The sequence below is a fragment of the Saccopteryx leptura genome, chromosome 3 (genome assembly GCF_036850995.1).
Source record: "Saccopteryx leptura isolate mSacLep1 chromosome 3, mSacLep1_pri_phased_curated, whole genome shotgun sequence".
In the NCBI taxonomy this organism is placed as follows: Eukaryota; Metazoa; Chordata; class Mammalia; order Chiroptera; family Emballonuridae; genus Saccopteryx; species Saccopteryx leptura.
In genome coordinates, this window is record NC_089505.1 from 84,385,713 (window position 1) to 84,412,534 (window position 26,822).

At 54.5% G+C, this 26,822-nt stretch overlaps 1 protein-coding gene across 2 annotated transcripts in view; it reads left to right on the plus strand.

Annotated features, from left to right (window-relative positions):
• Positions 1-10,006: 10,006 nt before the first annotated feature.
• Positions 10,007-26,822, plus strand: part of PRKCZ (protein kinase C zeta) — an 83,422-nt gene continuing 66,606 nt past the window's right edge. For both annotated transcript variants that reach the window (XM_066374823.1, XM_066374824.1), the window contains exons 1-4: positions 10,007-10,345; positions 14,324-14,445; positions 15,632-15,721; positions 17,484-17,534. In XM_066374823.1, coding sequence (XP_066230920.1) covers positions 10,275-10,345; positions 14,324-14,445; positions 15,632-15,721; positions 17,484-17,534 — 334 coding nt within the window. In that variant the 5' untranslated portion in view covers positions 10,007-10,274. The remainder of the gene's footprint in view (positions 10,346-14,323; positions 14,446-15,631; positions 15,722-17,483; positions 17,535-26,822) is intronic.

Below are 26,822 nucleotides of genomic sequence, written 5' to 3' on the forward strand. Positions count from 1 at the left end.
CTTCTGCTGAGACTCACATAGGTGTGTTCAAAGTCCATGGAGCTTCTGGGCTCACTGGGGTGCAGAGGTCAGCAGCCACCCCGAGCTGCTGCTGGGACCCTGCCTATCCCAGCGCCCCCCTCCAACCTGCCCTGGGCATGCGGGCTGCCCGCCTTCTGCTGTGCGAGCCCACGGGGAGCTATTTAAAGCCAGCTTCGCTGCCTCTGGCACCCACGCAGCGAGGCCCACCCGGGCAGGAGCCACTGACTGATTCCACCACCAGCAATCACTCCCTCCCGCCTGCAGGCTGCTATTTCTGCCATGTATTTACAGGGCAGGAAAAAGGGGCGGAAAAAACTGCTTTTTAAACACCGAGTTCTATTCTGGTGGTGATGACAGGAGCAGATTGAAGGCCAGGGGCGGAGCAAGGCTTGCAGCTGAGCCAGAGCTGGCCTGGGACAGGGACTTCGGCGTTTCCTGCACCAGGGCGTCCGGGCCAGGGCGAGGGGCAGAGAGGTGGCCGGGTTTCCCGTTTGCTTCATTCCAGCAGGTCCGTCCTTGGGGACTGGTGGCTTGCTTCCTTGTCTGAGGTCCTTGGCGGGGGCTGGAATGTATGCTGTCAATGTAGACTCTGAAAGCTTCCTTGAGAACTGGGACCACTCTCCCCCAACCTGGAAGGGCCAGAGAGTCAGGGGGACAGCACTCAAACCCCCCTCTCTCACCTGCAGCTGGGGCAGGCCAAGTACTGACCCTCCGTCCAAGTGAGGCAGACGGCGCACTCACCCACACCTGGGTGCATGATTGGGTTCCTTAAGCAGAGGCTGAAGACAAGGAGTTGGGTGCAGGGAATTTACTGGAAGGGGGCGCATTAGTGTCCTGAGGCTGCCATAACAAAGTGACACACTCTAGGGGCTTACCACCACACAAATCTATTCTCCCCAGGTCTAGAGGCCAGAGTCTAATCTCCTGGTGTGGGCAGGGTGGTTTCTGCTGAGAGAGAGCAGTCCCAGGATCCTCTACCTCTGTTGCTGCTGCCGGCACTCCCGGGTCCCCAGGCATTCCTTGGCTTGTGCCCCCGGGCATTCTTTGGCTTGTAGATGCATCCCCCGTCTCTGTGTCTGGAGTCACGTGGCCTTATTCTGTTTGTATCATCTCCACTTGTCATCCATTGTGACCTTATTTTAACTAATGACAGCTGCAAAGACTCTATTTCCAAATAAGGCCCCATTCCAAGGTTTGGTTGAACATGAATTTTGGGGGGCACTATTCAACCTAGTCCAAGGGTGACACGCCAGAAGCAAGAACACAGTGTAGGGAGAATGGAGGGAGGAGGAAAACCGATGAGGTCCCCAACCCCACTGGGGACACCTGTAGAGCACGTAGAAGGCACCCCTGAGCTGCCCCTTTAAAGAATGAAGGGCTGGGGCATTTAGCACCAGCTTCCCCTGCCCCAGAGCTGGTTACATACGAGCTGAGTGGAGACCCCTGCAACACCATGCAGAGCGCTGGGGTTGGGTGCCATGTACAGCAGGCACAGCGCAGGGGCCAGGGCACCGCACAGCTGGGAGTCACCTGGCCATGGTCACATCTGCTCGGACACCATTGGTTCTTCAAGGTGGCTACTGTCACCGCAGCAGCAAGCACACTTCCCAGGTGCCTGGGTACCTGCCGCGGAGCCCTGGCAGGTGCTGTGTCTGTCAAGGTTGCACCCAGGCAGAAGTTGTAGAGAGTAAGGAAGGTCCCATTCTGAAAGCAGTTTGTCAGCTCCTGCTGCTCTGCCTGGGGAAGGGTCTCTGGGGGCCAGCAAGGGCCGAGTGCTGCCTCTAGATGTGGCTGACTGTCCTTTGGGAGTGGCAGCCTGAGCTCTGCCCACTGGAGGCTTCTGACCTTGGGTGACAATGTCCCAAAGGGTCATCTTCCCTCCCAGGGGTAGCTGGGGTGTTTTCCCAAGAGAGAGATGTTGGATGTAGCTGGGTTGTGAGGCTGTGAGGTCTAGAGTCTCCTGCAGGGCAGGGCCCAGTTGAGCCATGTGCTGCTTCGTTGGGGTCACCTGGCAGGGCTCCTACCGCCATCTTTCCTGGCAGACATGCTCCCGCCTGGCCTTAGGGAGAGCCCAAGTGTGTGCCTCTGCAAATGTGTGTATATATCTGTGTGTGCACGTTTGTATGCCTTGTGCATGTGTGTGCACGTGCTTATGTGCCTGTGTGCATGTGTGTGCAAATTTGCACCTATGTGTGCAAATGCTTGTGTGTCTTGTGCATGTGTACACATGTGCCTCCGTGCACACACTTGGGTGACCATAGCATGTTTGCATATGTATGCATGTGCCTGTGTGCACGTGTATCCATGTGTGCAGGTGTGAGTGTGCAATGGGAGCTCTCAAAGGTCATGTGGAGCCTGCGGTGGACTTTGCCTCTGCTGTACAGCTAGCCACAGCGTCACCTGCCACTTGCAACCCTCCCTGTACCTAACCCGGTGGACTGGTGGAAGGAGGGTTCTTCCCTTAAATAGAGTCCTAGAAGTGGAATGATGAGACCAAATGACCTAAATATCTTTACGGCTCTAGATGTGTTTTGTCATCTTGCTTTCTAGAAGGCGGCCCGAGCCACACCTCCTGGTGGGCGGTGTGGGGTCTCCTCCACACCCTACTCAGGACGGTCACAGTCTCGAGGCCTCTGGAGGCTCAGGCTGCTCCTCACCCCTCTGCCTGGGAGCAGTTTACAAACAATACTGGGCCTTTGGTGACCCTCGCCTGGGACCACCTTCTCAGTCTTCGAGCAGAACGCAGAGGAAACTTGGGAAGGTAGGCTCAGTGAGGTGGCAGTGCCGCTGGGTCCCTGACACATGTGACAGAGCAGCCCCTATCCAGCAAGCTCAGCTTCCCATGTTAGGACAGACCTGGCTCACCCTAGAGCTGAAGACCTGTCAGGGCTCTGTGACCACCCTGTGATGCTTCACATTAACCATCATCCTGCCTGTCTTCATGTGGTTAAAATAGCGTGCACTCGACGCCCTGCTGAGCGGCTGTGGCATTGCCATGGTGACCAAGGTTTTGGGTGCTCCTCCTCAGACGCAGGCACTTCAGGCCGCTTTGGGTTTTAAATGTAATCTCAGGAAACCAGGGGATGGGAAAGTGAAACGGGCCCCACCTCTCCGCATCTATTCCTCCCCTTGCCCTCTGTGGTGCTCTGACCTGGCTCCTCTTAGGCCCCGAGGAGAGAGGAGCAGTGCGCCCCCATTGGCCTGGGTTGGGGACATTGGCTGCCATGTGGTGTCCCAGCCTGGGCTTTGTTGGCCCTGTGACCCTGGACAAAGCGCCAGGCCAACCTGACCCTCAGTGTCCTCATTAAAGAACAGGGCCAGGATACCACATCCTCAAGAGCTGCTGAAGTTCCTTGATGTGACACCTAACACCAAGGTGACCTCCCCAGGGTTGGGGGTGGGGGCATATTCTGCTCAGTGAAGGGTATGGAGGGGGGGAGTCCTGTGCCTCAGGGTACAATGGGACAATGACCACTGCTGGCCTCCTCTATAAGACTTAGCGCAGGTGTGTGAGAATAGCCACAGGACAAGGCCTAGACAAGCCACGTCCAGCTCTGTTAGACTTTGTGGTCAGTGTCCTCCCAGCCTGTCCAGTCCAGCCTGCCTTCCCTTTTCCAGTCTCTGGACACAGCCACCACACCCTCCCAGCTTGTCCCCTGGTGCGCACACACACACACACACACTCACAGACATGAATACATGCTGTATCCGACCAGCAGATAGAAGCTCCCCAGTGATTATGAACCAGGACCAGTTGATGTAAAGGGTGACACTCTGAAGAGGTGGTTGGGAGATGCGAATGTGGTCCCAGGCGCGGAGGGAGGCAGGCCCCCATGGTGGGTAAGCTGGAAGGGCCCCCCTTCCAGGTTGGCGTTCATGCTTGTGTCGTGAACTCTAGCCTGAGCACCCCCCACCCACCGCGCTGCTCTGGGAACCAGCTAGCAGAGCCCCATCCTCCAGTCGCATCCCTCCCGCGCCCTCTACTGGGGATGCGCAGCACTGCACTCCTGAGTAGGAGAGCCGCTTCTGCTACCAGCAGCGGGTGCGCTGCCCAACACCCCGCAGGGCACCCGCGGGCCCCACCACTGTGAATGACCCAGCCCAGATGCCAGCCCCTCACCATGGACGAATCCACCTGCAATCACAGGTAGTACATGGTGAATTTGGAGCTGGGAGACAATAATTAGCAACAGGCACAGGAATGCACACAGAAACATCTATATAAACTCATGCACACAGACACATATAAAAATGCACAGATACACACCCTGGCCCAGAAGTCCACAGAGATGTAGACATCCGTCTCCCTCTCCCTCTGGGTAGGACCTCCCTCTGGGTACAGAGAGAGGAAGATGAAGCCACCTTTTCTGGGAGCTTCCAGGGTCATGTCCCTGGCTCCCCCGCCCTCCTTCCTGAGGCTCAGCGGGTCCTGGGGGGGGGGGGCTGCTCCAGCACTCCCGCAGCCGTGCCTGTCCCACATCTGCAGACCACTCTGCTCTCTGGAGCCACAGGGCCTTTGCACAGGTCAGCCCTCTGCCTCCCCTTCTCTCCCCACCTCCTCAGGTCCCACAGCTGCCTCTGCCAGAATCTGGTCAGACCTGATCCCTTTAGCTGAGTGGCTCTGTCTGTGTGACCCAATGACAATGGCTTGTTCCTCCACCTACCACTAGTGTGCAGGACTTAGGAGGGAGCATTTGTGGCTGGCCAACTCCCCACTGCACCCTGTCACAACATGGGGCCCTCAGCTGGCCCCCAGTGAACATCCACTGAATGAATGAGCGAGCGAGTAAAGTGTACATTATCATTTGAACTGGTTTCTCCAAATCCCGTAATCTGTGACAAAAGGAAGAAAACTTTAGCTGTCCCATCCCTCTCACAGCTGTGTGAGCCAGGGACCTGTCAACAGATGGCCTGGGCTCTTTCTGTGAGCTGCCAAGTCCTCACCACCCTGCGGGTCAGTCTCACACCTGCCAGGATGACTAGTACCCCTGACTTCCTGGGCTCCATGAGGTGCCATCTCCTACAGTCAGCTCTTTCTGGGTATAAATGCAGTCTGTGAGCATTCATAAGGACGGTGTCATTTGGGTGGGGCTCATTTGGGTGGGAAGGACCCCATGGGAGGGGCAGTGACCCTGCAGGAGGCTTTGGTTTGAGGAGTCTCATTGAGCACAAACTCCACCTGGCTTTCACCTTTCACCCCAGGGATGTCAGTCATTTAAAACAATGGTTCCCTATCCCCGGGCCACGGACTGGGTACCGGTCCGTGGGCCATTTGGTACTGGTCCGCAGAGAAAGAATAAATAACTTACATTATTTCCGTTTTATTTATATTTAAATCTGAACAATGTTTTATTTTTTAAAAATGACCAGATTCCCTCTGTTACATCCGTCTAAGACTCACCCTTGACACCTGTCTTGTAAGTTTGACAATTATATTTAAAAATACCACAGTCGCCTGACTAGGCAGTGGCACAGTGGATTGAGCATCTGACTGGGATGCCGAGGACCCAGGTTTGAGACCCCGAGGTCGCCAGCTTGGGTGCGGGCTCATCTGGTTTGAGCAAAAAGCTCACCAGCTTGGACCGAAGGTTGCTGGCTCGAGCAAGGGTTACTCGATCTGCTGAAGGCCCGTGGTCAGGGCACATATGAGAAAGCAATCAATGAACAACTAAGGTGTCGCAATGCGCAACGAAAAACTGATGATTGATGCTTCTCATCTCTCCATTCCTGTCTGTCTGTCCCTGTTTATCCTTCTCTCTGACTCTCTCTGTCTCTGTAAGAAAAAAAAAATGAAAAAAAAAATTAAAATACCACAGTTTTTACACCGGTCGCATAATTTTATTTTGTGCATTTATCCGTCCCACCCTAAAGGCTGGTCCGTGAAAATATTTTCTGACATTAAACCGGTCCGTGGCCCAAAAAAGGTTGGGGACTACTGGTTTAAAAGTATCACAGTAAAGAACACTTTTTAAAGAAAACCAGAGGCTGAGACAGGTGCCACCTGGGGGGGGGGGGGGGCTTGGTTGGAGGCCATGTGGCCCAACTCTGCCCTCTGCTGGCTTGCCCACCCTCCTCCGCCGCCTCGTCCCCAGCCCCACACCTGGCAGGAAAGTGCAGCCAGGTGACCAACCTGTATCTCCACACTCCAGTCCTGAGGTTGGGAGAGGAGGCAGGTCACCTCAAAAGGGTTTCTCTTCCGCCTACACACTTCTGTATTGTTGAGGTTTTACAAAAAGCCCGTGTCACTTTTACAATCCATTTAAAAAGAAACAACACAACACGCCCTCGTATTTTTTCATTTATAACTAATAGGTGTTGACAATTATGAGAGTGCATGAGGTCTTTGTGGAAAATTTGGGGCACATAGAAACTGCTGAGTGGTGACAAGGACCTACCCTCAGCTGTGGGTCTGCTCTGGCCCACACTTTGGTCCAAGGATCACCTCCCCACTCCATCCATCAGAGGTGTTTGGGAATCCTCTCATGACATCTTTATGCCGCTGACAGCAGAAGGAGGAGAGGCGTAGCCCTTGCCCAGTGGTCCTAGGAGGCCGTCCTGGTCCTAGCATTTCCGAGGGGGCTTTACCTATGCACTCATTCACTCATTCATTCATTCTACTGTCTGCCAGGTGCCTGGGGATGTGGGGAAACAAGCAGTGACCCAGGCTGATTGATAATCCCAACCCCCACCATGTCTGGATGGGGAGGTGAGCAGAAAATTTGGGAACAAACACCCGCCCAGTCACCAGGGTGCAGAACAGGTGGTAGACACAGCAACATTGAGCAGCATGCCTATTTGTCTCTTAGGTCTGTGCCCTCTGCCCTTGAGGCCCCAATGGGGGTGGTTCATTGGCTGGCGGCTGCCAGGAAACTTCACAGTAACGTGCCATCACCCTCTAGAGGTGGTCTGAGGGCCTGGGTGGACTGGGACCTTTGTTTGCACAGCTAGTTGGTGGGGAGAATGCAGAATCCCAGGCCTCTGTCCTCCCTGGCAGAGACTGGGAAGCTGTGTAGAACGGTGCCTTTTCTGAGCACTGCAGGAGACCCCTGTGCCCTCACCCCCTCTAGGGGCTGCATGTGGTCCTGGACCCAGGGGTGGAAACTCCCAGCACCCCATCCCGGAACAGTTTTTCCCTCTCCCCAACTCCCCCAGAGAACAGAGCCCCTCCCCAAGCCAGGCGGTTGCTGCCCTCCTACAGACTTCCCTTGAGAGGACAGGGAGCTGCAGTGACCCATGTGCTGGCCTCCAGACGGGAGGTTCCCACATGGCAGCTGAGGCCAGGCTGGTGTCCAGTCCGAGAAATGGTGTCCAGAGGTAGGCTGCTCACCAGTCCATCCTGCCCGCAGTGGCATCAAGAATTGGGCTACTTCCTTGTCAGGCCAAGGAAATCAGAATGTTTGACCCAGAAAATCAGAATGCTGGGGGATGCTTTGGGATGTCAGAGGACTACCCTCCAGGATGGCCTGTGCTCACCGAAGTGCAGCCTCTCAGGATGTGCCCAAGGCTGCGGGGACAAGGGCACAGGGCTAGCCATGAGGGTCAGCTGATGGGCCTGTCAGGGGGAACTGTATCCCATCCATTTGCGTCCTGGGTTTCTGCTGACGTGGCAGTTTCCTGCTCATCCCCATGAGTACCATGCTGCTCCTTTCACATGGCAAACCTCAAATCTGGTTTCCCTTCCACACTGACAGCCACGGAGCTCTGTGTACCTATGCTGGGCCTTGGAGCAGCCACCACAGGTGGGGGGGGGGGTGAGCAACTAATGCAGGGACAGTCAGGCAAGACCTAAAGAAGTGTGTTCTGGGTGAAGGTGCTTCTGGGAAAGAGAACAGCACCTGCAAAGGTCCCAAGGTGAGAGGCAGCTGGTGGACCAGAATGCAGATGGTGGGAGATGAGGGCAGAAAGAAATGGGGTCCTGGGAGCTTCACCTGAGGACAATGGGGGGTTTGATTACTAGACAGATGGTCGCATATTGACTCATGATTTAAGGAAACCGGAGGCTGCTGCTGTAGTGCCAGTGCAGAGGGTGGGGCCTGGTCCAGGTGGTCACCACGGAAGTGGCAGGATGCGGCTGGAACCTGGAAGCATGCTGAGGGTGGCTTGTTCCCAATTTGCAGCTGGAGGGGAGTGAGATGTCCGAGGGAGGAGGCCAAGGGGCCTCCAAGGTTTGCAAGTAGCGCACCTGGACAGGTGGGGTTGGCACAACTGAGGTGGAGAGAAGCATGGTGGAGGTAGGTTAGGGTGAGGGGTGTCCGGTGGGGGGGGGTCAGATTCAGGGGAGCAGTCTGAGCCTGGGATGATGGCACTTGGAGCCATCTCCTGATTAGCCGAAGCAGCAGGGGTGGGGGTGGACGGTGGGAGTTTCTGAGGGGGCCCAACAAGGATCAATGAAGAAAAAGTCTGAGGATTGACCATTGTTTGTAAAACACAGGCATCCTGGTGGGTGGGGGCAGGAGCTCAGAGAAAGTAGCAGGAGAGATAAAGGAGGTAAGGAATGCAGGCGGCTCCTGGCAAACCAGAAATGGACAGGTGGGTGGATGAGTGTAGGATACAGAGGTGGTTTTTTTGTTGTTGTTTTGTTTTGTTTTTTAGAAGGGAGAGTTCCCAGCCCCTTAAGTAGGTGAGAGGTGGGCTGTCAACAGGCTTCTCTACAGCCACCTCCAGGAAAAACATGGGTTCTAGGACCACAGGGACTGTCCATTTGGTTCCCCGGGGTCCCGCCAGTGCCCGGCACCGCGGAGGCGCCAGGAAGCATGTGTGGAATGAAAGCGTGAGCGAGTGAGAAGTCCTTACATTAGGATTGTCCAGGCGAGGAGTGTCCAGGTGAAGAGTGGTGAAGGCTTGGCAGGGGGTGGAGTCTGGGGAGGGGGAGAGGTTGCCAACTGGGTGGGGTGGGAAGGGGAGGGAGGCGGCAGGGGAATGGCGGAGGGGTAGAGGGGGTTTGGCAGGGGCGGCAGAGATGAGGGGGCTGCAAACCTGGGGCCCAGGTGAGGTCTTGCTAACAGCAGACGTGGGTCTCTCAAGGAAAACCCAATTCTACACGGAAGAGGAGGGGGCCCAGGATACAGGTTCCTGGAGGAGAAACGGGGGCGGGGGTGGGTGGGTTTTGTGGACAGTGGTCAAAGGCGACTGTCCAGATCAAATGCCAAGAAGGACGTTGTGGATTCAGAAATGAAGGTCGTGGGCGACCTGGACAAATGCAGCCTCTTAGTCCCAGGAGCACAGGGAGCCGGCTAGCGAGTGTAGTAGACCAGCCTTCCTTGTAATGGGGTCATGGATTCCGCAGGGGAGGAGGGGGCGGCTGGGGCCGGACAACCAGCGGAGCTTGAATCCTGTGCGTTGGGACCTTGGCCAGGGCCTCTGCCCCTCCAGCCGCAGTCTCCGCATCTGTCAACTAGCGGGACGGGGCACTCTCCGTCGGAGCGCGCTGGGGACCGGAGGGCTGAGCTTGACCGCGCTCGTCCTCAAGGGCGGATGAGCTAGCTCCCTCTGTGTGTACACCCCTCCCTATCCCTCAGCCGGTCAGCAGCGATCCTTCCCGCAGTTCCCCCAGGTCACTGCTCGCCCTGGAGTCGCCCGAGTTTCGGTAGCACAGACGGCTGGCTGGAGCTCCGACTCAGCGGATCTGGACGCGAGAGCTGGCGTTCTCAAGTCCCCTGGAGCGACACAGTGCGGGGGCCCCACCTAGGGACCGCAGGCCCCGGAGCGAATTGCCCCGAGGGGCCGCGCGCAGGAGGACAGTCCCTCAAGTCTCCGGCCGCTGGCGCCGCCGGGCGTTGCCGGGCAGAGCCGGGCCGCGCGCGCTGCCATTGGCCGCAGGTGGGCCGCGCCCCGCCCGACAGGTAGTGTCCTCGTGCCGCGCCATTGGGTCGCGGCCGCAAGGTCCCCCGGGGATTGGCCCAGGTGGCGGCCCCGCCTCACCCTCATTGGCCACAGGTGCCACCGCCCCCGCCCCGGGACCGCCCGCCCCGCCGATTGGCCGCCGGCTGGGTCGGCCATGTTCGGAGCCCCCCTCCCGCGGGCTTGACCGCTGGCTCCGCGCTCCCGCCCGCCCACGCGCCCGCCGCGCCCCCGCCCCGTCCCGCGCGCCGCCCAAGTTCCGCGGAGTTGGCCGGGCCGGCGCCTCTCGGACCCGCGCCCGCGCGCTCCTTTCCGCGTTCCGCTGCTGGCTCCACCTGGCGTCTGGCTGCTGGGCGCCCAGTGCCATGGCTCGAGCGCCCCGGGCGCGGCGCTGACGGCGGCCGGAGCGCGCCATGCCCAGCAGGACGGGCCCTAAGATGGACGGGAGCGGCGGCCGCGTCCGCCTCAAGGCGCACTACAGCGGGTGAGCGGGCCGGGGCGGGGGACCGTCGGGGACTGTGCCGCCGCCGCTGCGGGCGCCCAAGGGCCGGGTCCCTGCCGCGGCGCAGGAGGGCGAGGACGGCAAGGTCCCTTCGGGTCCAGGGCCGCCCAGGGCGGTCCTGACGCACCAGCGAGAGAGGCGGCCCTGCGGTTACTCCACACCCCGCAAGGGTTTCCTTGCGCTGGACGTGCGGGGGGCCACTCCGCGGCGCACTCCTCCACCTCCGGGCCACAGTGTGGACGGTTTCCCTGGGAAGCTAGCTGGAACTTTTAAGGGCGCAAACCTGTAAAAACTAAACTTTTTGCCGGATAGTGAACACTGAGGGGAGACTTTTAAAAAAAATCGGCGTTTCCTAAGTTTTCCCAATGTTCTTGCCCAGCGGTCTCAACTTAAGGAACGTTTCATGTCCCAGGCGAAGGCCAGCTGGTGAACCGCCCGTGGTTGCCTGAGTGGTGGGCGCCGGGGAGGGCCCGGGCGCGGTTCCTTGGGGCTGGACCATTCAGACACCACTGGTCAGCCCTGCGGCCGCCCTCGGCGTCCTGGACTCGACCTGCCCCGCGGTGAAATGGGGCGAGCGGCCGCCTCACAGGCGCCAGTGGCGGGCAGCGCTGGACACTTGGCGGACGGAATCCCTGGGGGTGAGGGTTCGGGGGGAATGGAGGGGGCGGCGCCCAGAAGCCAGGATCCCGCCGCCTCATGTACAGCGTGGTGAGACGGCGCTGGAGAAAGAACTGGGAACTTTTGCCGCTTCTTCCTTCCACCGGGGTTGGTCTCCAGGAATCCCGAAATCCGGCCTGGCTGCTGTCAGGGTTGCCACTGCCCGGGGGGTGGGGGAGTGGAACGGCGACCCTGTGGGTGAACTTGGCGATTTGGGCTACAGTAGCATTCCCCGCGGTCTGCTCTAGGGGCACCGCCCGGGTGCGTCCTCATGTCTGAGAAGGGGCTTCGGGCTCATGACCTCCTGAGTGTTTCTTGTTTGAGGTCTCAGACCAGGCTTTTCCTGCCCCCTGTGCCATCCTCAACCAGAAGGGGATTGCTCGATGGGTGGGTGTTGGTGGCCGAGCCCGAGGGAAGATGGATTTCTGGTGGAAGCACTGGCCAGCCCGCCTAAATTGGTCTGGAGTCTTTCTTGCCTTCCTGCCTGGAAGGGTGGACTGCCACTAAAGCTGGGAGGTGGTTGGCCAGGTCCTGGGGCTCTGGCTCCTTCTAGGACCAGAGCATCTTGTCTTGCTGATGGATAAACCCGAACAACTGTGGAATCTTCAAATTGAGTAACTAAGGACTTTATAAAAATCAGAGATGATCCTTAATGAGAGGATATCTACACCCAGAGGGGCCTGGGGTAGGTGGGGTGGGAACTCCACCCTCCAGCATGCCCCCAAGATAAATTCAAGTAGGCACCTCCAGACAGGGAGCATAGGTCTGGGGATGGAGACAAATTGTGGGGAAAGTTCAGTGGACCCCCTGGGAGTTATGGACCAGGTGCTCCGCCCACCCGGTCCACTCCCTGGCTTTGGCCCCTGGAGAGCTCTTTGGTTACCAGGAGTAATGTGACCTGTTGAGTCTGGTTTCCCAGCGGATGAGGCCACGCCCCACACTCTTTCCTCTTCCTTCCCTTCCGGACCTCCGCTCCTTCCTCCCTTTCCCCATCCCCTTCTTTCCTCTGGCTTCTCCCCTCCCTCTTTCCCCTCCTCCCACACCCCACCTCTGCCCTGGGCTCCACTCCTCCCTCCCTTCCCTGCCTGCTTTTACTGACTGACTTGCTCCTGCCTCTCCCAGGGGACTGAGTTGGGAGTCCTAGTCCTCAGAGCCACGCCAGTGACAGGGACACTGGTCCGGAAAGCACCCACCCAGATCAGCGCTCACTTATCCAAACCTGGCGGGTCCAGATGAGAGGCTGGTGGCACCACCCACGCAGAGGAAGGTTGTTTTTGTGCAGCAACCGGGCAAGGGGAGGAGGGGCTGGCACCTGGTGATGGCTTCTCCTGATCACTCTTGCCCATCCCTCCAGGCTTCCCCCAAAGGCTTGATAGGGGTCTCCCTCCCACCCAGCTGGGCCTTTGGAGGGTGTGCAGTCACCAGAATCTGATGGGGTCTGGCAGCACCTGTGTTTTTCACCTTGCTCTGCCGGGCTGAGCCTCAGATGCCTGCTTTTGTGAGGTCATGGAGATGACTGCTGGACCTTTCCTTTCTCTAGCTCAAGTTCCTGTTGCAGAATCCGTTATCCAGGACCTGCTGTGTGCAAAGCCCCTGGCTGGGTGGGTCTTGTGGCTTGGGAGACCTGGGGGTCCAGGGAAGGGCAGTTGACCAGGCTGTTGGGTGCCAACTTGGTCACCATTCTTGGGGCACTGTCTTGCTCAGAGTGGCTGCTTGATTTAGGATTGAGGCGAGTTGGTGGTGGTGGTCACGGGTCTGGCATTGGGGATGGGATGGCCCCATCCTGTGTGTACTGGAGTCATGCCTCTCTGCAGCCAGGTGATGAGGGCCCTTGGTGGTCCATCCTGATGTGGACATTTCCACAGTGTTGCCATCCTGGGGGAAACACTAGCTTCCATTTGGAGGCAGAATGCAGGGGACGGGGGGGGGGGGTAAAACTGAGCAGGGACAGGTCAAAGGTAAAAGGATGGCAGCCCTGACTTCCAAAGTTCCTGGGGGCAGGAGGACTGGTGGATACTGGGTTAGGTGATGAGTGTGCTGGTCAGTGTAGGTACCAGGTCTGGGTGACCCCAGGATGATGGAGTAGGTTGGGATGGGAACTTCATTTCTGGAGCCCTCACTGATGAGCCATGTACCTGTTCCATGCCTTTGTTTCCCCATCTGCTGAGACACTACAGGCTTTGTTGATGACAGTCTGGGTTAGTCCTGGGGGAGCACATGGGGTACTGGGGGCCTGTGCTTCAGGGTCTTTGAACAGAGAAGATGGCCAGTTCCAGCAGGAAGGGGTGGGCAGTTGGGGACCATCAAAGTGAGCAAGGCCTGTGGGCTGGGCTGCTATGCTGAGCCAAGGTGTTGCCTGTGGACGGACGAATCTTGGGTCCTGGCGGCCCTGGATGTATTGTCTTGTGGACAGAGACTTTATAAACACTTGTTTGGTGGGATTCAGAAGCCAGCAGGGCTGACACCAGCAGACCCTGCATGTCTGTGGTTTGAGATGTTTCAGAGCCTGTCAGATCTCTTTTCAGGCTGCACTCTTGTGATGTCACGTGTGGGTGTTTTCCTTGCGGCTTCAGCCTATGCTCTGAGGATGTGCTTCCCTGTTTCAATACAAATTTGTCCCATCTGAGTTCATGCCTTCCCTTCCCTCTGTGGTGAGGGGGCAGGACTGGCACTTGTCCCCAGCCATGGAGGGAGCAGGACCATGCCCCTCCCTCCTGCTCCCTGGAGGGGAGCTGCCCTACCTGTGAAGGCCAGCCCTTAGAGGGTGACCTGGAATCCCTAAGCCATCTCCCGCCATCCATTGTCAGCATCTTGTTTTGGGATGAAGACATGAAAGACAGTAGTATTCTGTGACTTGCTCTAAAAAAAATTTGCAGGGAAGCAGTTGAATGTCTTCCAGGGCACCCTTAAGCCATTATACTAGTCTCTTCTGCCTCTCAGTGACCTGGACACCCTCCTCAGCACTGTCCAGGTTTGGGGGACAGTTTAATAAAGCAGGTGGGTGTAGCCTTTTGGTCAGAACTGGAACCTGGTGCCGGAGTTGCTATTTGCCCAGCTTCCACTAGGAGGCACCTTCTGCTGCTCCCACGTCCTTTCTGCCCCAGGAGAGGGTTATCCAGTCACCAGAATAGATCTTTCCTTTCTGCCTAGGGGTCTTCATGGTGCTAATATCACAAGACATTGGTCAGTGGCTCTGGGAAAATTTTATTTATTATAGTTAAATAATTTGGTTGATCAGTAATCTGTATCTAATTTAATTTATGTGCATGCCATGGTGACCTGTCCGCCTCCTCTTTGCCCCAGGGACATCCTGATCACCAGCCTGGATGCGGCGACCACCTTTGAAGAGCTCTGTGCAGAAGTGAGGGAGATGTGCAGCCTCCACCAGGGGCAGCCGCTCACCCTCAAGTGGGTGGACAGTGAAGGTAGCCCGGGGTCACGTGTTGTTGGAGCACAAATCACTAAACCCGTGTGTCTGTCCCTCTGTGGGGAGGTCTAAAGTCATTGCAGCAGCTTCCCCAGTAGGGGGCAGGAAGTCTGTCCAGGAAGAGGTTGGCTACCTGCAGAAGAGAAACTGGGTGTAGGGGTGGGCAGGTGACCCCGGGGAGGACTGCAGGGGTCTCCCCTCCCCCCTTGTGGGCTTGTCCTTACTCTCCTTACCTGATTGTCCCCTCTCATATTAGGGGTTTTTCCTGTGGGTGCATTGGAAGGATGAGCTCTTCATTTTCTTTCTTTCTTTTTTTTTTTCTTTTCTTTTTTCAAAGACAGAGAGGGATAGGTAGGGACAGACAGACAGGAACGGAGAGAGATGAGAAGCATCAATCATCAGTTTTTCGTTGTGGCACTTCAGTTCATTGATTGCTTTGTCATATGTGTCTTGACTGGGGGGGCTACAGCAGACCGAGTAATCCCTTGCTCAAGCCAGCGACCTTGGGCTCAAGCTGGTGAGCCTTGCTCAAATCAGATGAACCCGCGCTCAAGCTGGCGACCTCAGGGTCTCAAACCTGGGTCCTCCACATCCCAGTCCGACACTATCCACTGCGCCAACACCGGTCAGGCGAGCTTCATTTTCTCAGGGAAAGTGGAGGGGGCGCGTAGCGAGCCCCTTCCATTCCGATCCTTCTCTGTCTCTGTCTGTCTCCTGTCTCTGGCTCCCTCTCTCCCTTCTCTCTCACAGTCAGACACACATCCCACAATGCTAAGAGGTTGAGAGACAGTCCAGGAGAGACCCTCTTCTCTGGGATGAGTGTGACTGGCAGCCGAGGATGCGGGGGAGCCCCTTCCTGTGGGAACAGGGCCACATGGGCGCTGGTTCTGTGCATATCTGTGTTCCCTGTCCAGCAGTAGATGATCAGGAACCTTCCCTTTTAGGTTGGGAATGACTTAAGAAGAACGTCTGGGAAAACCCAAGAGTTAGCAAGGCTTAGCTCTGCATGGGGCCATTTTGGGCTGTGGGTGAACTCCCCTCCCCTCCAGGGATAGGTTGGTTCTGAGGTGGGGCTCAGGGCCAGCTGTTCTGGGACCTGTCTCTGCTCTGAAAGAGTGTGTATTGTGTGGAGACCTTTGCCCTTAGGCCTGCGGGGGCCTCAATGATGTGTCTTGCTCGCCTAGGTGACCCCTGCACCGTGTCCTCCCAGATGGAACTGGAGGAGGCATTCCGCCTGTCCTGTCAGCGCAGGGATGATGGGCTCATCATTCATGGTCAGTGCCCCCGGCAGGGCGGGAGCAACAGTGGAGGGGTTGGGTGGCAGGGCTCTCTCCATAGCTGTCCTCTGCGGTCTGGGGACATGGGAGCCCAGGGACCCATGACCCCCCCCCCACTCCCCGGGGGACTGGAAGCCACACAGAGGATAACAATTTAGAGTCATAGGGTGCCAGAGAATTTGAGGATGTTGAATGTAACACAATCTTTTCCTCTCTGACACATTATTAACCCAAACAAAACTTGCCCTCACTGGTAGATTCAGGAAGGGGTCCCCTCCCTGGCACAGAAGCCTAGGCTTGACTGTGAGTCCCGGGGCGGGCATCCTGGGGCCTCAGAAGCCTGGCACACTCAGCTCCCTCCAGCTCTCCCAGAACTCTGCGGTCTGGGCTCGTGGCCGAGTGTACAGAGCAGGGGCCCATCCCACAGCACTGCTCAGGGATGGAGACCTGACTCTCCCTGGGGCTTTCCAGGCTCACAGCGGTCCTCAGCCTGTTAGGCTCAGAGTTGGGGTATACACTGAAATTTCGTTATCGCTCCAGTATAGTCTTTAAATTGGGAGTTTTCACACAGTGCTTCCCACACTTTCAGGGTTCCGCAGGGTGTCTGTGGGGCCCAAAAGAGTGGCTCCGGCAGTGGTGGCCAACCAGCCACGTGGTAGACTAGAGTATGAAGCTGGTCACTGCTTTCTGTCAGCTGGTCATTTTCTCTGATGCTGGTCTAATAGCTGGTTAAAGTATCCTGTTTTTGTAGCTCTTTATATAGATGTGGTATAGATTTATTCTTAAAAATTTCCCCCCTTTTTATTGAATTGATTTGAGTGACACTGGTTAACAAATTTGTACAGGGTCCAGGTGCACAATTCTACAATGTGTCTTTTGGACAGTGTACTGTGTGTTCACCTCCCCAAGCCGAGTCTCCATCCATCACCATGTATGCCCCCTCTCCCATCCACTACCTCCTCTCATTTACCTCTCCCCAGAAATCAGCACACCATTGCCTGTGTCCCTGTCTGTGAGTTTTTTCTCTGTTAACTCTTTTTTGCTCAGTCCCGCCACCCAGCCCTGCCCCGCACCCCAACAGCTGTCGGCCTACTCTTTATCTGTGAGTCTGTCTCCTGTTTTACGTGTTGGTTCATCTTGTCCTTTAGATCCCATAGGTGAGTGAGATCGTAGGGTGCTTGTCTTTCTCTGACCGACTTATTTCACTGTCCACCCGTATTGTCACTATGCCCACCTCGGCCACTCTGCTATTGAGGTGTGAGCACATGTCTGGTGCATTCACAGCAGTGGTGCTCTCAAGCTGCTTTCCAGACTAAAAACAGATCGTTTCTGGCTTTTTATACTGCCTAAGTTTCTATATATTTTAGTAATTTACCAAGAAAGTCCTGGGTGTGTTGGACAACATTTCATTATGAACTCCTTGAGTGCAGAGACATAGAGTCCAGTGTGCTTTCGGACACCGGTTTTCAGAGTGACTGTGGGTCTTCCCTCTCCGTATGAAGTTAGGGCCCCTCAGGCGCTCTGCCGTCGACACCCCTCTGATGTTTCCCCTGACATCCCTGTGCCTTCGGAAGTCCTGGATGGACGCACGTGTCCTGAGGTTCCCAAGTCTTTGCCTTCCTGAGCACCACCCGAAAGCGGGTGGTCGTTGGCCACTTAGGCTCTGCACATGCGTGGTCAGTCCAGTCTGCTGCCTTCTGCTGGAGCGGCACTGGGGGACAGCCGCACGGTGCTAATGATGTTCTCTCTCTTCCCGCAGTTTTCCCGAGCACCCCCGAGCAGCCCGGCATGCCCTGCCCAGGAGAAGACAGTGAGTACTGCTCTTCTCTCTGACCCCTGTCACTCATTCCTTACATTTACCCCTGTCACAGGCTGTGGGTTGGGCTTCAACGTGTTTGCGCACAAGGAGAAGATGGCGTTCCTGATAGCCTGTAAAGTAGGGCCATTTACCCCATGAAGACCCTAACAGGAGTGAACAGATGATGGGACCTCCTGTGGGGTTTTTCGCTGGCTGGCGTCCCTGCCTTTTTTGGTGTGTCAGTTTTGGCGCATGAGTGCGGCCATCAGGGCGGGTACCAGCTTGGTCAGTTGGTGCCAGAAGTCCTGGAAACGCCCTGACCATCCCCAGGAGGGAAGGTCCAGGTGAGGAACACAGGGAGAGTGAGGTGCACACTGGCTGGGCAGGACGGGGGTGGCAGGTGACAGGTGAGAGACCCATGTCAGAGGTTGGTAAGTGAAGGCAGAGGTGGCAGATGGGGTGGGCGGGGCTACAGCTTGAGATTCAGAGGCTGGAAAGCCACACTGAGAGGGCCGCTTTCCGGCAGCGCCCAGCCAGGCTAGTCCAGGGGGCACACCCGGCCCAGGAGCAGCAGATAACATATGTGCTGTGTCTTGTCGCTTCTCTGTGAGGGATTCAGGTGAAGGCAGGAGACTTGTGAGGTGGGTATGCACTGGGTTTCTGGAGAGAAGGGTGGTGCTAGGTGGGCACCACTGTGATGCGGAATTCCACCTGCAGGAGCCCCAGTTGGCTGCAGGGGTACCCATCAGGGGGCCTTGGAGGCAGGAGTCCAGCACAGGAGTTTTAGGGTCCTAGTCCCTTCACGGGGCTGCTTTCCCTTGGGGGTTGCCATGTCTCATGCAAAGGGGAATGCATCCTGAAAGGCATCATCACACTCAACAGTTTAAGCATCTTTTTGAACACTGAAAAAATACCATGAGCCTGGCTGGCTGTGGTTGGGAGGCAGGGGTTGTCCCTCTGCTTGTGTTCTCTAGGAGGGTCTTGTTATTTGCCCTCTAGATGGCTTCTGATGGTGGTGACAGACTGTCTTTGTTTGTCTGCCCAGAGACGTCTCCAGCAGCCAGTGTGGCCCTGGGCACGGGATCTCCGCGCTGCCTAGCATCCCGGACAGTGGAGCTGGCCATCAGCTCAGTCCCAGGCCCTGGTAGCACTGGCCCTGTCGTCTCAGGTCTGTCCTTCTGTCCGCAGCCCTGGCACCTTCCTTGCTGTTCCCCTGGAGACGCTGCTCTGTCCTGCGTCACACTCATGCCAGCCTTGTGTAGGGAAGAGTCTTTGGGGTTGGCTCGGCCTCGGCTGTGCTGGGGGGCGTGGTGATCCCAGAACATTGAGGAGTCAGGTCTCTGGCCGAGGTAGACATGGGGGTGACTCCTGGGCGATGGCCATGTCACTATGGAGGAATTTGGAGACTGTGATGAGCTTTGCCTGAGCCCTGCTTTAAGGACCAGAGCAGGTCCTTGAGTTGCATACCTGGTGGCTGTGAGGCTTGAGGAGCACCAGGTTTTGTGGGAGATATTCCTCCAGTGCCCGGGAGGTGGTAGGTGCTGGGGGAGCCAGGGCAACAGACAGCATTGTATCCCCCCCACCCGGGCACACAGAGCCCCTCTCTGGGTGTTGACGTCTGCTTGGCCTCGTCTTGCTAGTCAGGAGTGGACAGAAACCCCTCTTCACATGGGCCCTCCAGGGTCCTGGGCTATTTGAGGGTTGGTGTTCTCTGCAATATTTTACTCTTTTGGCTTGATTTTAATGCTAATCTCAGATAGTTAGGACAACCCTGTTCTGGTCACCCAATGGCCACAGCACTCAAGTTCTTGGTCAGTTTTCATGGCCTCAAGCAGCTCTGCACAACACCAAGGGTGTGTGTGAGGGGTCAGAGGGTGGGATGTAAACATATCCGAGCCATGTGAGGCCCTTGCCAGGAGAGCTGGATGGACTGATGTGCTGTGGCCAGAGGTGGACACGTGGCAGGGGTGTGGTTGCACTGTGGCACCTGGGCTAGTCCAGCTGGAAGGGCCACATTGTGCCAGCCTGGCCAGTCTTCATTTTCAGCAAAACACCTTCCCACACATTGTAGTCAATATGAATTCTACAGACTTGACAGGTTTATTTATTTCCGGTGAGAGAGAGAGAGAGGAAGAACAAGTAGGAAGGAAGAGAGAAGAGAAACATCAACTTATAGTTGTCCATTGATTGCTTTCTCATACATGCCTTGACTGGGGAGTTCCAGCTGAGCCAATGACCCCTTGCTCAAGCTAGCAACCTTGGGCTTTAAGCCAGTGCCCATGGGATCACGTCAGTGAGCTCACACTCAAGCTGGAGACCTCAGGGTTTTGAACCTGGTACCTCAGCATTCCAGGTTGATGCTCTATTCACTGTGCCACCACCGGTCAGGCTACTATTTTAAACTTTTAAAGTGAACAATTTAGGCCCTGGCCTGTTGGCTCAGTGGTAGAGTGACAGCGCAGCATGTGGAGGTCCCGAGTTTGATTCCTGGCCAGGGCACACAGGAGAAGCGACCATCTACTTCTCCACCCTTCCCTCTCGCCTTTCTCTCTGTCTCTCTCCCTGTCCCACAGCCAAGGCTCCATTGGAGCAAAGTTGGCCCCGGGCACTGAGGATGGCTCCATGGACTCCACCTCAGGCGCTAGAATGGCTCTGGTTGCAACGGAGCAACGGCCCAGATGGGCAGAACATCGCCCTCTGGTGGGCATGCCAGGTGGATCCCGGTCCAGCACATGCGGAAGTCTGCCTCCCCGCTTCTAACTTTGGAAAAAATACAAAAAAAATAAATAAAGTGAACAGTTTGGTGCATTTGAGTTGTGGAGCAGCCCCCACCTCTCCTGCTTTTTTTTTTTTTTTAAGATTTTATTTATTGATTTTACAGAGATAAGGGATGGGGGGAGTGAGTATCACTCATAGTTGCTCCACTTTAGTTGTTCATTGGTTGCTTGTTGTATGTGCCTTGACCAGGCAAGCCCAGGGTTTTGAACCAGCAACCTCAGCATTCCAGGTTGATGCTTTATCCACTGCGCCACCACAGGTCAGGCAAAGAAGGGTGTGGCTTTTTTTTTTTTTTTTTTGTATTTTTCTGAAGCTGGAAACGGGGAGAGACAGTCAGACAGACTCCCGCATGCTCCCAACCGGGATCCACCTGGCACGCCCACCAGGGGCGACACTCTGCCCACCAGGGGGCCGGGGCGTCACTCTGTTGCGACCAGAGCCACTCTAGCGCCTGGGGCAGAGGCCAAAGAGCCATCCCCAGCGCCCGGGCCATCTTTGCTCCAATGGAGCCTCGGCTGCGGGAGGGGAAGAGAGAGACAGAGAGGAAGGAAAGGGGAGGGGTGGAGAAGCAGATGGGCGCCTCTCCTGTGTGCCCTGGCTGGGAATCGAACCCGGGACTCCTGCATGCCAGGCCGACGCTCTACCACTGAGCCAACCTGCCAGGGCCTCTCCTGCTTTTTAATGTGTTCAGAGAGAAAGCCTCGTACAGTCAGCATCACTGTTCTCCACCCAGCACCACTGGTCTTCACTCTGCGAATGTGACTGTACCTGATCTGGACGTTTCATATGAATCAAGTCACGCACTGGGTGGTCTGTTGTAATTAACTGCCTCCTTTCACTTGGCGTGATTTCTTTCGAAGTTCACCCATGTTGTAGAGTGAGTCAGAACTCATTTCTTTTTTCCACCAGCCTTTGATTCTGCAAAAATACACACAGCATGCAATTTACCATCTTAACTGTTGTAAGATGGCAGTTCATGGATAGTAACCACCTTCACGTTGTTGTGTAACCATGACCACCATCCTCTTCTGAACTCTTCATCTTGGAAAACTGAACCTCTGTCCCCTTTAAACACTCGCTCCCTCTCACCCCCTCCACCGCCCCGGGCACCACCATCTGCTCTCTGTCTCTGGATTCAACTGTTCTCGTGTCAGTGGAATCGTATTGAATTTGTCTTTTGTGTCTTGCTTCTTTCACTCGGCATAATATCCTCAAGGTTCATCCATGTTGTAGCGGAATTTCCTTCTTTTTAAGACTGTGTGTGGATGGACAGACTATGTTGTTTGTTCATCCATTCATCCCTTGGTGGACACTTCTTCGCTGCTGTGAGTAACACTGCTGTCATTGTGGGTAAGAATTTCTGTGAGACCCTGCTTTCAAGTCTTTGAGTATGTACCCAGAAGTGGAATTGCTGGAGTGTATGGTGATTTTATTTTTCATTTTTTGAGGAATCGTCATGCTTCTTCCATAGTAGCTGTACCATTTTATGTGCCCACCAGTGGCGCACGGGGTTCCAATTTCTCTACATCCTCGTCAGCATTTATTTTCTGCTTCTTTCTTTCTTCATTTTTATTTCTTTTCTTCTTCCTTTTATTTTTATTTTTTTACAGAGAGAGAGAGTCAGAGAGAGGGATAGACAGGGACAGACAGACAGGAACGGAGAGATGACAAGCATCAATCATCAGTTTTTCATTGCACGTTGCGACACCTTAGTTGTTCATTGATTGCTTTCTCATATGTACCTTGACCGCAGGGCTACAGCAGACCGAGTGACCCCTTGCTCGAACCAGAGACCTTGGGTCCAAGCTGGTGAGCTTTGCTCAAACCAGATGAGCCCGTGCTCAAGCTGGCGACCTCAGGGTCTTGAACCTGGGTCCTCCGCATCCCAGTCCGACGCTCTATCCACTGCGCCACTGCCTGGTCAGGCTATTTTTTTATTTTTTATAGTAACCATCCAAATGGGTATGAGGTGGTGTCTCTCTGGTTTTTTGTTTTGTTTTATTCTTTTCCAGGTGAGAGGAGGGGAATGGAGAGACTCCCACACGCTCCCCAACCAGACTCCACCTGGCAATCCCCGTCTGGGGCCAATGTTCTGCCCATCTGGGCCCTCACTGGTTTTGATTTTAGGTCTTTGATGCATGTCAAGTTCATTTCTTTTTTTAAGATTTTATTGGTTTTACAGAAAGAGGAGAAAGAGAGGGAGGAGCAAGAAGTATCAACTCATAATTGCTTCACTTTAGTTGTTCTCTGCTTGCTTGTTGCTTATAGTGTGTGCCTTATGTGTCTTGATCGGGCAAGCCCAGGGTTTCAAACCGGTGACCTCAGGGTTCCAGGTCGACACTCCATCCACTGTGCCACCACAGGCCAGGCTGTTGAGTTAATTTTTATATATGGTATGAGGTAGGGGTCCACCTTCATTCTTTAGTGTGTGAACATTCAGTTCTCTCAGCTCCCTTTTATTGAAAAAACACTGATGGTCTTGGCACCCTTGTTGGAAATCACTTTACCACAGATGTGAGGGTTTATTCTGGGTTCTCTCTTCTGTCCTACTGGCCTCTATGTCTTTTCTGTATGCCAGCACCACACTGATTTTTATCACTATAGCTTTGTAGGAGATTTTTTAAAATTACTGACTTTAGACAGAGAGAGGAAGGGGGGGAGAGAGATAAGAAACCAACCTTAAGGGGGGGGAAGGAAGGAAAGGGGGAGGGGGGGAGGGGCACAAAGAAAACTAGATAGAAGGTGACGGAGGACAATCTGACTTTGGGTGCTGGGTATGCAACATAATTGAATGACAAGATAACCTGGACATGTTTTCTTTGAATATATGTACCTTGATTTATTGATGTCACTCCATTAAAATTAAAAAAAAAATTTTTTTTATTTCAAAAAAAAAAAAAAAGGAAACATCAACTTGTTGCTCCACTTAGCTGTGCATTGATGGCTTCTCATATGTGCTTTGACCTGGTGATTGAACTGGTGACCTTGGTCTCAAGCTGGTGACCTTGGGATCAAACTGGTGACCCTGGGCTCGAGCTGGTGACCCCAGCATTCTGGGTTGTGACACTCTTATCTGCTGCTCCACCACTTGTCAGGTTTGATGGTATGATAGGTAGAACCATTTCATTTCCTTTTTGGGTTCATTGCTAGTTTATAGAAATGCAACTGATTTTTGTTGACTTTGTGTCCTGCTATCTTGCTGAATTTGTTTATGAGTTCTAATAACTTTTCTGTGAAATCATTAGAGTTTTCTGTATCGTTTGTGAACAGAGATAACTTTATTTATTTATTTTTTCCAATCTGGATCTATCCCTTTGATTTCTTTTTCTTGCCTAATTGCTTTGACTAGGATTCCCAGTGCTGTGTCGGCTAGATGTGGTCAGGGTAAGCATCCTTCTCTTGTTCCTCATCTCAGAGGAAAAGCTGAAGTCTTTCATCCTTGGTATGTTCGCTCCGGATTTTTCATATGTAGCTTTTATTGTGTTGAGGTACTTTCCTTCTGTGGTACAATAAGAAACACATGTGGTCTGTGTCTCTACTTCCTGACTCAATGCTCCTTCCTAATGCCCTTGGAATTTCCTGGGTGATAGGAGTTCTCTTTTATCATTCGCTAGGATTCCCTTTTGAGCCTCACTAGATAAGGTGACTTGGGGCAGGGCCCCTGGGAAGCCTCAAGGGAAGGGTTGGTCACCACAAAGACCTGGTGATTAGAAGGTTGGAATTTTCAGTCAAACCTCCCACCTCAGAGGACAGGAGAGGGGCTGGAAGTTGAATCCATCTGCAGTGTGTTTAATCAGTCCTTCTGTGTTGGTGAGCACCGGAGATGTGGAGATGGGGACACCCTGCGCCCTTTCCCCACTCCTGGTCCTTTGTATCTCTTCTAACCAGCTGGTCCAGAGGTATTTCCTTTTATAATAGACTGTGATCCTATGAGCAGAATGTCTCTCTGAGTTCTGGGAGCCATTCTAGCAAATGAATGGAACCTTGGGGGGGAGTGCTGGGTGCTGGGGGAGTCTTGGGAATCTTTGACCTGTAGCTGGTGGCTCAGAAGCACAGGTGACAGTCTAGACTGGTACCTGACATTGGCCAGGGTGTGTGTGTGTGGGGGGGGGGGGGGGGCAGCCTTGTAGGACTGAGCCCTTAAAGTGGAATATGATGTGATGATCTCCAGTTGTACAATGTCAGAATTGAGTTAATTATTTGGTAATATGGGGGGGGGGAGGGGACACATGCCACCGTTTGTTTCTAGTTTGTTGAGTGTTTTTATCATGAAAGGATTTTCAACTTTGTTAGATTTCTTTTCTCTGTGGGTTGAAACCATAGTGTGTTGTTTTATTTTCCTTTGCTCTGGGGATGTGGAATGTTACATTTGTTACTCATATGTGGGATCACCCTTTCAGGAATAAATCCTGCTTGGTTATTGTGTATCATCCTTTTAGTTGTGCTGCTGGCTGCTGTTTGTTGAGGTTTTTTTGTGTCGGTTTTTGTGAGGGATGTTGGACTGTAGTTTTCTCTTGCGGTGTTTTTGCCTGTCTTTGGTGTTTTGGAGAATGCTGGCCTCTAAGAGTGAGTTAGGGAAAGTGTTCTCTCTTCAGTTTCTGGAAAAGTTGGAGAAGGGTTTGTACTAGTTCTTCCAATGTTGGGTAGAATTCATTAGTGAAGGTGTCCAGTCCAGGACTTTTCTTTGTGGGAAGAATTTCTTTTCTTTATTTTTTTTTTTCCTTTTTTGAGCCAGAAGGACAGACAGGAAGAGAGAGAGATGAGAAGAATCAATTCTTCATTGCAGCACTTTACTTGTTCATTGATTGCTTTTTTGTATGTGCCTTGACTGTGGGGCTCCAGCTGAGCCAGTGACTCCTTGCTCAAGCCGGCAACTTTGGGGTCATGTCTATGATCCCACGCTCAAGTCAGCGACCCATGTGCTCAAGCTAGGTGAACCCACACTCAAGCCAGCAACCTCGGAGTTTCAACCCGGGTCCTCAACGTCCAAGTTCGACACTATCCATTGTGCCACTGCCTGGCCAGGCGACTTTGATTTCTGATTCACTCTCCTTATCACTTGCAGGCCTGCATGGGTTCTCCATTTCTTTGTGGTCTGGTCTTGTAGATTTTGTGTTTCTAGGAATTTATTCATTTTATCTAGGTTATGCAGATGGTTGGCATAGAGTTGTTCACAGTTCTCTCTCATTATCCATTTTACTTGTGTAGAATCAGTAGTAACGTTCCTGCTTTCCTTTCTGATTTATTAATTCATCTTTATTTTTTTTGTATTTTTGTTTGTATTTTTCTGACGTTGGAAATGGGGAGGCAGTCAGACAGACTCCTGCATGCGCCGGACTGGGATCCACCCAGCACGCCCACCAGGGGAAGATGCTCTGCCCATCTGGGGCGTCGCTCTATTGCAACCAGAGCTATTCTAGCGCCTGAGGCAGAGGCCATGGAGCCATCCTCAGTGCCCGGGCCAACTTTGCTCCAATGGAGCCTTGGCTGCGGGAGGGGAAGAGAGAGACAGAGAGGAAGGAGAGGGGGAGGGGTGCAGAAGCAGATGGGCGCTTCTCCTGTGTGCCCTGGCCGGGAATCGAACCCGGGACTCCTGCACGCCAGGCCAACGCTCTACCACTGAGCCAACCAGCCAGGGCCACTGATTTATTAATTCATCTTTTTTTTTTCTCTTAGTCTATCTCACTCAGGTTTGTCAGTTTTGTGAGCTTTTCATTGATTCTCTCCATGGTTTTCTGGTCTCTCTTTTTGCTTGTCTCTGCTCTGACCTATGCTGTTTTCCTTCCTCCCGGTGCCAGAGGGACTGACATTCACCTCTGAGCCTGGAGGCTCTGCTCCCTCTGGAGGCTCAGCGGAAGAGTGTGTCTTACCTTCTCCGCCTTCCGTGGCAGAGGGCACCCGTGGCTTGCAGAGGCTTCACTCCGGTCTCTGCCCTCTTTTTCACGTGGCACCTGTGCTCTGGGTCTGTGAGTCTCCTCTCCTGCAGGGACATCAGTCATTGGATTTAGGGCCACCTGGGAATCTAGGATGACCTTGAGGCCCTTAACTTAATCATACCTGCAAAGACGTTTTTCCAAAGGAAGGCATATCTGCAGGGTATTGGGGTCAGGACATGGGCATGTCTTTGGGGGCCACTATCCAGGACTGGTTGCCCAGCAGTCTCCTTATGTTGGGTTGGTGGGGGGGAGCTGTTGGCTTAACTCTGTGGGTGGGTCTGTTCCTGGAAAATGCTCTTTGCACAGGGTCTTCCTGGCCCTCTTGTGTGATGCTTTGTGGTTCAGGCTGTTGTGGGTTTATGTGGGCCTGGGGCTTTCCCAGAGCTGTGTCTGGGGTGGGGTCCTGTGTGGAGCTCTGAGGGGGAAGGGCCCTGGGTCACACAGTGGGTGGTGAGTTTACCCTAGGCCTGGCTTGCGGGGCAGGCCCCCTCCGACATGGGGCTGCCCGAGAATTTTAGGGGCCGGGGCTGTGAAATTGGGGCTGTGGCTAGTGCTGGTGGTCAGGAACAAACCCTGGGCCAGCTTG